Source organism: Etheostoma cragini, chromosome 14 (genome assembly GCF_013103735.1).
Source record: "Etheostoma cragini isolate CJK2018 chromosome 14, CSU_Ecrag_1.0, whole genome shotgun sequence".
Classification (NCBI taxonomy): Eukaryota; Metazoa; Chordata; class Actinopteri; order Perciformes; family Percidae; genus Etheostoma; species Etheostoma cragini.
In genome coordinates this window covers 23,228,077-23,235,728 of record NC_048420.1, presented here as the reverse complement: position 1 = coordinate 23,235,728, position 7,652 = coordinate 23,228,077, and the positions used below count along the sequence as shown (strand labels likewise).

The window sequence follows — 7,652 nt, the reverse complement described above, 5'->3', positions numbered from 1 at the left end:
GGGCTAGGGAATGCATTATGTCAATGACGGGTCCCCACAAAGATAGTGAGACGCACTCTGTGTGTGTTGTGTGTTTGTTTACAGGGTTAGCTTAGCTTAACCTCCATCAGGATGTTATCTTATTGAGTTGTAAAGTCCTACGGTCATCTGGCTAGAAGGTTTTTCCAGGAGAGCATGTCCAGCGTTTAGCAGAGTTCCCGCAGCTGATGTTTGATTTCAAGGCGACAATTACCGTTTTGTCATGTGCTTCCATAACAAACTGGTTTTCTCTGACGTCCCTGTCTGCCGATTACTGGGACATTACAGGAGTCAAAGATGATATTCTCCTAGACAGAGTTGCGTTTTTTCATGGTCCCACTGACTCAAAACCTGCTTTTGGGTTCACACAGAACTGACCAGTGGTCAGTTAGTGTCGCTAATCTTTTAATCTGAACTTTCTTTGTTGTTATTTGTTGATTTGTTGATTGTTGTACAATCCTGCTTATTTGAATCCTGCTTTTATTGTAAAGCACTACTTGCAAACCATGTATTTAAGTATGCAAGAGCCCTGCAGGACTTATTACGTACATGTATCATCTGTTTTAGTGCCCATTTCACAAGAACAATATGCAAATATTGTTCTTGTGAGATGGGCCTCTGATCCACAGGTAGACATTTAAGTTTGGTTTAGGTTGGGTCCTTCAATTTTCTAGGCAGTGGATCTGCCTAAAGGCCAATAGTAGTTAAAGGGGGACTTCAGAAGTAGTTGTTTTTTTCAACCTGGACCCCATTTCCCCATGTATTCGTGTCTAAGTTACTAATGTGAACAAGAATCTTTAAAAATCCTTCTAGGATTAAGTGAGAACAACGTTACTGGAGTCGCAACACATGCTGCAATGTTATCATATAGAGCAAATACACATCGTCAATTTCCATCAACTAACTTTGAATGAAGTGTGTTTCACGATGATACAATTACTGTTAATTTAAATGGAGTGTAGTGAGTTTGGCGATAGCGATTTCGGGGATGCTTCATGTTAAACAAACAGGATCTTACACTTAATAGTGTCTGTCTCTGGAGGGATCCCTTCCATAATGTTGTCAGACACTTTGAGTAATAGCCTGAGCCGGTCAACCGCAAAAAACAGAACTTTTAGTGGACAGGGAAAAAACGGTACATTGCAGCTCGTTTCTTCGCTCTCGACTACACCGGCCTTGCTATACGAGACCAATTTAGACCAAAATAAAATGGAGAATAGGGTCAAGGTTGACAAAAAAGTCACTGAACACTCAACAAATAAATGAACACCTATGAACAAGACTCACACAGCCGACAAGCACACCATTTTATAACATCATGTTGGTCTAATGGAGATTTTGAAAACTAAATGTGGTGTGTGTGTGTGTGTGTGTGTGTGTGTGTGTGTGTGTGTGTGTGTGTGTGTGTGTGTGTGTGTGTGTGTGTGTGTGTGTGTGTGTGTGTGTGTGTGTGTGTGTGTGTGTGTGTGTGTGTGTGTGTGTGTCCCTATGTGAAACAGTGAACTGAAGCTGAGCATGGCGTCTTTTCTGTCTGATCGCATCGTGGATGAGATCCTGGAGTCTCTGTCTGGATCACAGCACACTCTGGTTGGTTTCCTGGTCCTGGTCCTGGTCCTGGTCTCTGTCTCTGTCTATCTAATGGTCCTCACACACCAACCCGACGGGTGACTTTTGGCAGAAAAGACCGTCGGACTGACTGCCTCCCCGAGTTGGCCAACAACAAGTGCCTTGGAACACACCGAAGCGATGCCGACGGCAGCTGATTGGGCGAATGCGTCACATGGGTCATGGGTTTCTCCGGGAAATTCAAAGCCAGATTATCATGGCGGCTCGTTCAGAATAGAATCTCATATTTTGCTAAAATAGTTCATTGAAAAGTGTTCCTAATAACATTTTAAGCTAGAAATAGTCCATGCAGTCGCTAAATCTGTTTAATTTCAGATCGAAAAAGGTCAGTTTGAAAGATTTTTGTCATCTTTTTTGAGAGACTCTAGTCACGCTCATCCCGCTCTTCATTTTCCAACCGCCTAGCATACTCGAGTCGCCGACCTCGCCGGTCTGTCCGACGGCCCATTGTCGTGTTAGTGTGTCAGGGCCTTTACTCTCCTTGTTGTTTGTCGGTCCGTTCATCCCTTCCTGCTTCCTCCTTCTGTCCCCAGGGCAACCATCTGATCAGGAAGAGTCAGCCTCTATTGCATCACGAACCCCAAATGGAGACGGAGGTTCTGGGTGAGATGGTCCTGCAGCCAGAGAAACACAACCAGGAACAAAAAGACAGCCATGACGGCGACCGGAAGCATGGGCTGGAGGATATGGACACCTGCATGGTAAGAACACACAAAACAACACAGTTTGGTAAAAACAAATATATGTATTATCAAATATACAGTACAGTATATTATCATTGTCTTAGCAGCTTTGCAGAGTCGAGCACATATTGATGTGCATCAGGAAGCACTATAGAGTTGTTTTCAAAGTCGCCTGTAAGATTGAAACATTTTCATGCACAGTACTTATTCAAAAACTGGGATAATAACCTGTTTTGTTTTTTAGATGACTCCTAAAACAAAGAGGAAGAGTATAATGGTACGGATGCTGCGCCCAGTCTCCGTGGCGTTTGGTGAGTCTCAACGTGTTCTTAAGTTACTTCATGTAGCTAACTGTAGTGTATGTTGATGATTTGGTAATCATGTTCCCATTTAGTGCTGGGTTGCAAGAACTTTTTGAAGGTTTGTTCTCAGTACGGTGTGGATTTCAAAATCAAATTTAATGCAAATAAGAGCAGTATAATGATTGTTAGAAGTAAAGAAGACAGGAAATTAGTATTTCCTGAATTTGTTTTATCGTACTAGATAAAATCTGATCAGATAAAATGTGTGATCAGGTTAAATATCTTCAGCCATCATATTGTCAATGCTATATCAGATGAAATCAACAGACAGTGTCGCAAGATGTATGCTCAGACTAATGTGCTTGCACGTAAATTTGCATGCGTTTTGCTAACGTTAAGGTAGCTTATTCAAAGCATTGTGTACACCACAATATACTGGGTGGAGATCTTGCAGAAAAAAGAACATGCAGAGACTGAATGTAGTGTATACTCGTGGCATGATACTGCTTCTAAATCAACCAAGATGGTGCATTGCTAGTCAATTGTTTGTTAGTGTTGATATGCCTACCTGATCTGCCTTAACAAGAAACCTCATTTATTGATACATGTGTCTCCTTTGTTAACAGGTGAAGGTTATTGACCTTTTCATAATTTACATGAATTGTACTATATACAGTATTCAGTGCTATATGTTTGTAAATATTGTCATTTTAATGTACAATGGCCCTTCCATTGGTGTCCTGAATAAAGTTATTATCAATATTATAAACACAATCCATTTACCCTTACCTGTCTTATGCAAACTTACCTTACTCTGCTGTTTACACTCATTCTACAGCTAAATGTCTGTGAAAGTTTTTTTATGTAAACCAAGTGTCTGATAAGATAACGTTGGACCAAGAGATTAGCTTTTCATATGTAGTTAGTGTTATTTATAAAGTCAGAAATGCAAAGTTCATCGCAACCAGTGGTCCAGTTGGTAACAACTGGGGAGAAACATGGGTTCCAGTTCCCTGTGTAAAGGCCAATGATACAGTATAGCCACGCTATTTGATACTGTGGTAATTGATTGTTAACTTTCCCACATGACTTTGCCTTCTGTTTCACTACCAGAGATGGAATTTGACCTAGACAAGGCTTTGGAGGAGGTTCCCATCCATGTTGAGGACCCTCCTCTTCCTCCTTCTCCACAGCCATTGGATAGAATGTCAGCCTACTATGCAGACCTCCCCGCCCCCCCTACTCCGCTGGAGACAAAGTCAGTCATTTTGGGCGAGTTGCCGCCTGTGGAGCACAAGATGCTGGAGCATCACACCAAACTCCGCCCAAAACCCATGAAGAGGACAAAACCCAGCCGACCACCTGTAGGTTTTCCTCAGGGATTAATCTCCAAATCATCTATGACACCAATTATTCTCTTTAGTTGTCTTCTGTTTGTTTGTTTTCTTCTGTTCATCACCAGCATAGATTTATCATTTATTTACTCACATTCACTATATAATCTCTGTATCATGTAAACTGTGCTAACATAAGTGGTCATGGCAAAGTGGATAGAAGGTGAATTATTGTTTACCAATCATGAGGTTGTATTTTAGTGCTTTTCATGTTCAACCGATTAATGCTTGATTGTAATACAAATGTTGAAAAATATTTGTATCAATACTGGTCATCGTGACCTTGGTTATGATGGGTAATGAAAGATAAATCAGAATTAGGGTCTTATCCTCTAGAACATCTACTGTGACGCTTGTCCGCAAGACATTTAAAAAACATTCAATGACAAAGATAGTGCCGCTGATTTGGCTGTCAAAGTTGTTAAATCTTGATAAGATTTCTGAATACATACCTCTGATGTAATTGAATTACATCTCTCCGTCTCTGCCTTTGTTCAGCTCAAGGCCACCGGCAGCTCAGCGCTACATGAGGCAGAGCAGAACAGCATCATGGGGAAGCTGGACGAGGGCCTGGATGACTTCTTCTCCAAGAAAGTCATTAAACTCACTTTCAAGTGAGAGTCGAACTTTAAACTGACACAGTTTTCTGCAAAATGATAACTTAAAAAGTTGTCAGTGAACCATCCTTTGACAAAGATTTGTGTTACATTGTTTTTCTAATACTGTTATTATTTTTCTCTAGACTTCCCACTGTGAAAGGTCCGACCTCCAGCACGCAGGAAGCTACAGATAAGAAACGTGAATCCAGGAAGAGCGGTTTCTTTAACCTCATCAAATCCCGGACGTCCCGCTCCGAGAAGAGCCATGGAGCCCCCTCCATCACACCACCCCACCATGCCTCCTCCAACACTGCTTCACCAGCTCAGTCTTTTACACCAGTAACTGAGGAAATGTCTCCAACGCTTCCGAGTCCACCCCCGACAAACTCTGGCACTGTGCCGGAGCCCCATCAGGAGCTCCACAGGGCTCAATCCTCGGACCACACAGATTCTGAGATGGATGCCTCTCTGACCGCTGCCGAACCTCCTAAGAAGGAGGAGAAGAAAGAGGAGAAAAAAGAGGAGAAGAAGAATGTGGAGAATAAGGAGAATCTGGGGAAGAAGGAGAACCCCCACATTCACCGCCATATCGGGGTCCCTATGATGGGCATGGACCTGCTGGCTGAGATGAAGGCCAGACAGGGGAGAATGGCTGGAAAGAAGGTGGGTGGAGTCCAAACTGGGTTAACGTTTACAATAGTATTTAATACCATCATCAAGCCAATAGGTGTGAGAACATGGAGGATGAAAAAACATTGTCAACAATAGAAAAAAGTGCCATTGTTGTCTGGCTAGTTATAGTTGCTGTTTCTCCAGACAGTCCCGAGGCAAGAGCCAAAAACTGGGTATTGACAAAGGCCCATCTCAACATTTATAATTCAGATAATGAAACTCAAATGTGACTTCATGATACCTTTTATAGTGAAGCGTAACACTTCTTGCTGCAGTTAATATATGGAATATGAGGATTGCTGTTTATGAAATCATTTCAGTTAAATCATACATGACATCTTACTTTCTGTCTGACATGGTCTTTATTAAAATAAAAGCTCTCTCTCTGTCTGTCTTTTTGATTTCAGACTGAGACGCCATCCTTGCTGGACAAGGCAAGCGAGGAAAAAAGTGAGTTTTGTGTTACCTGTGAACCTGTGTTGGATTTTCTAGCCAACGTTAGAAGGTTAAATGTTGCAGTTAATAATAAATACAGTGTTAAGACAATGCAAAGATGTTTAAATAACATTTCCTCAGTAATTAGTTCACAGTTCAAAACCCACAGTAATTAAAACCTCAGTAGTGATTAATCTGTCCGTAGTCCAAAGTGAGACCATGATCGAGTCTGTTATTATGCCATTACTCCAAAACTGTCTTTTGTAATTTTCCTGTAGCCAAGTCCGACGTCCATCCCGTGGTCCACCCAGTTGTCCATCCCGTTGTCCACCCCGTTGTCCCAGCAGACACGGATGAGTCCAGAACAGAGCTGATTTCCAGATCAAAACCACCCAGCGTCAACCCCAAACCCCCACCCCAGCCCAACAAACCTCCACTGGGGCGCCGCACCTCTGGGCCCCTCAGTCCTGCCAGTCCAAACAGCCCCAGGGCGAGCAGCACCTACATCTTCGGTAGGTCATGATTGGCAGGGTTCCCTCGTGGTCTTAAAAGTATTACTTGAAAAAATCTTGTATTTAACATTGTAAAATAAATGAGCCTCTAAAAGTATTACATTTCAAATGTTCATGAATCTTAAATAAATGCCATGTGCCATGTCATGTACAAATAGTTTGTGCAACGTTTAATTTTGTTGTATTAAAAGTATATTTTGTAGTTGTGGTTTCATAGCATAAGAGCTCTAAATGCGACATATTTTATACATTTTACGTTATAACAGTACTCAAAGCACACAAAAATGTTTTTTCAATTCAGGTAGTGACGTTGGTAAATTATTATTATTTTCTATGGCTTTAAATTCACACTTAATTTCCATTTTATGGCCCTAAAGTTGGCATTTGATTTTATCCTAGGTGGTAATAAAAAGGTCTTAAAAACCTGGAGAACCCTGGGGGAGTTGGGGGGGACCCTGGATTAGGACCAACAGGGATTAAAGAAATAGCAGGGTACCAAAGACAAACACCACTAGATCAGATAGACATGAGAAGCTGTTTCTAAATATCCTAATTATCATAAACCGTAGTAATTAATTTTAATTCCATGTATGTGTGTATTTTTACAAAAAATCAAGCCATGATCAATGTTTTATTGACCCTTGTTTCTCAGAGGACTCTGCTGCAGCTCCAGCAGGAAGCGCTTCTGCCAAAGGACCAGTTCCTGCCCCTCGCCTGAAGAGGGCGGCGTCAGACCAGGAGAGGGAGAGCACCAGCAGCAAACCTGCAGGACCCCCGTCTCCACCCGACGGTTGGTATCTCCTCAGAAACCAGACATTAGAGACATTAGAGAAAAGTTCCCAACTTCCTCGGGATTTCCCACAGAACCGTTGTTTTGCCCGGTGGTCTTTTCCGACGAGGGCCCGGCTCGGAACCGGTCCCAGACTGGTGGCACCGTGATTTTTGGAGGCCAATAGTTTCTGTGAAAACAGAATCATAGAAGAAATTGTAATATTGGGAATTAAACAAAGCTACATGACAGATTCCCTAATAATAATTTGTACTTCATTAATCTCGCAAGGGAAATTACACGTTATTTTTATACACATTACACACTGTGTGTGTGTGTGTGTGTGTGTGTGTGTGCGCGTGTGTGTGTGCGCGTGTGTGTGTAGGCTGTGTTGTCTTGAATGCCCACGAAAAATATATCCTAAGAGAGACAATAAAGGCTCAACTTACAGTGGCTTGCATAAGTTTACACCCCCATGCTAAAGTTGATCTTTTGGAAATTGGTCTTAATGCCTTAATTCAAAATGTAACCTTTAATGACACCAATCTTCTTTGTGAATGACTTATGTATCGTAAATAAATTAATGTTCTTACTTAAAATACAGGGGGCCTAAGTATACACCCCCCTATGTTAAATTCCCAT

General features: G+C 41.8%; 1 protein-coding gene across 1 annotated transcript in view; it reads left to right on the top strand.

Annotated features, from left to right (window-relative positions):
• The window catches only part of LOC117957201 (F-actin-uncapping protein LRRC16A-like), a 57,716-nt gene that overhangs the window by 46,652 nt on the left and 3,412 nt on the right, over positions 1 to 7,652 (top strand). Inside the window, exons 19-27 of the mRNA XM_034892798.1 lie at positions 1,518 to 1,605; positions 2,178 to 2,345; positions 2,572 to 2,638; positions 3,743 to 3,993; positions 4,522 to 4,637; positions 4,766 to 5,285; positions 5,702 to 5,744; positions 6,008 to 6,241; positions 6,894 to 7,031. Coding sequence (XP_034748689.1) covers positions 1,518 to 1,605; positions 2,178 to 2,345; positions 2,572 to 2,638; positions 3,743 to 3,993; positions 4,522 to 4,637; positions 4,766 to 5,285; positions 5,702 to 5,744; positions 6,008 to 6,241; positions 6,894 to 7,031 — 1,625 coding nt within the window. The remainder of the gene's footprint in view (positions 1 to 1,517; positions 1,606 to 2,177; positions 2,346 to 2,571; positions 2,639 to 3,742; positions 3,994 to 4,521; positions 4,638 to 4,765; positions 5,286 to 5,701; positions 5,745 to 6,007; positions 6,242 to 6,893; positions 7,032 to 7,652) is intronic.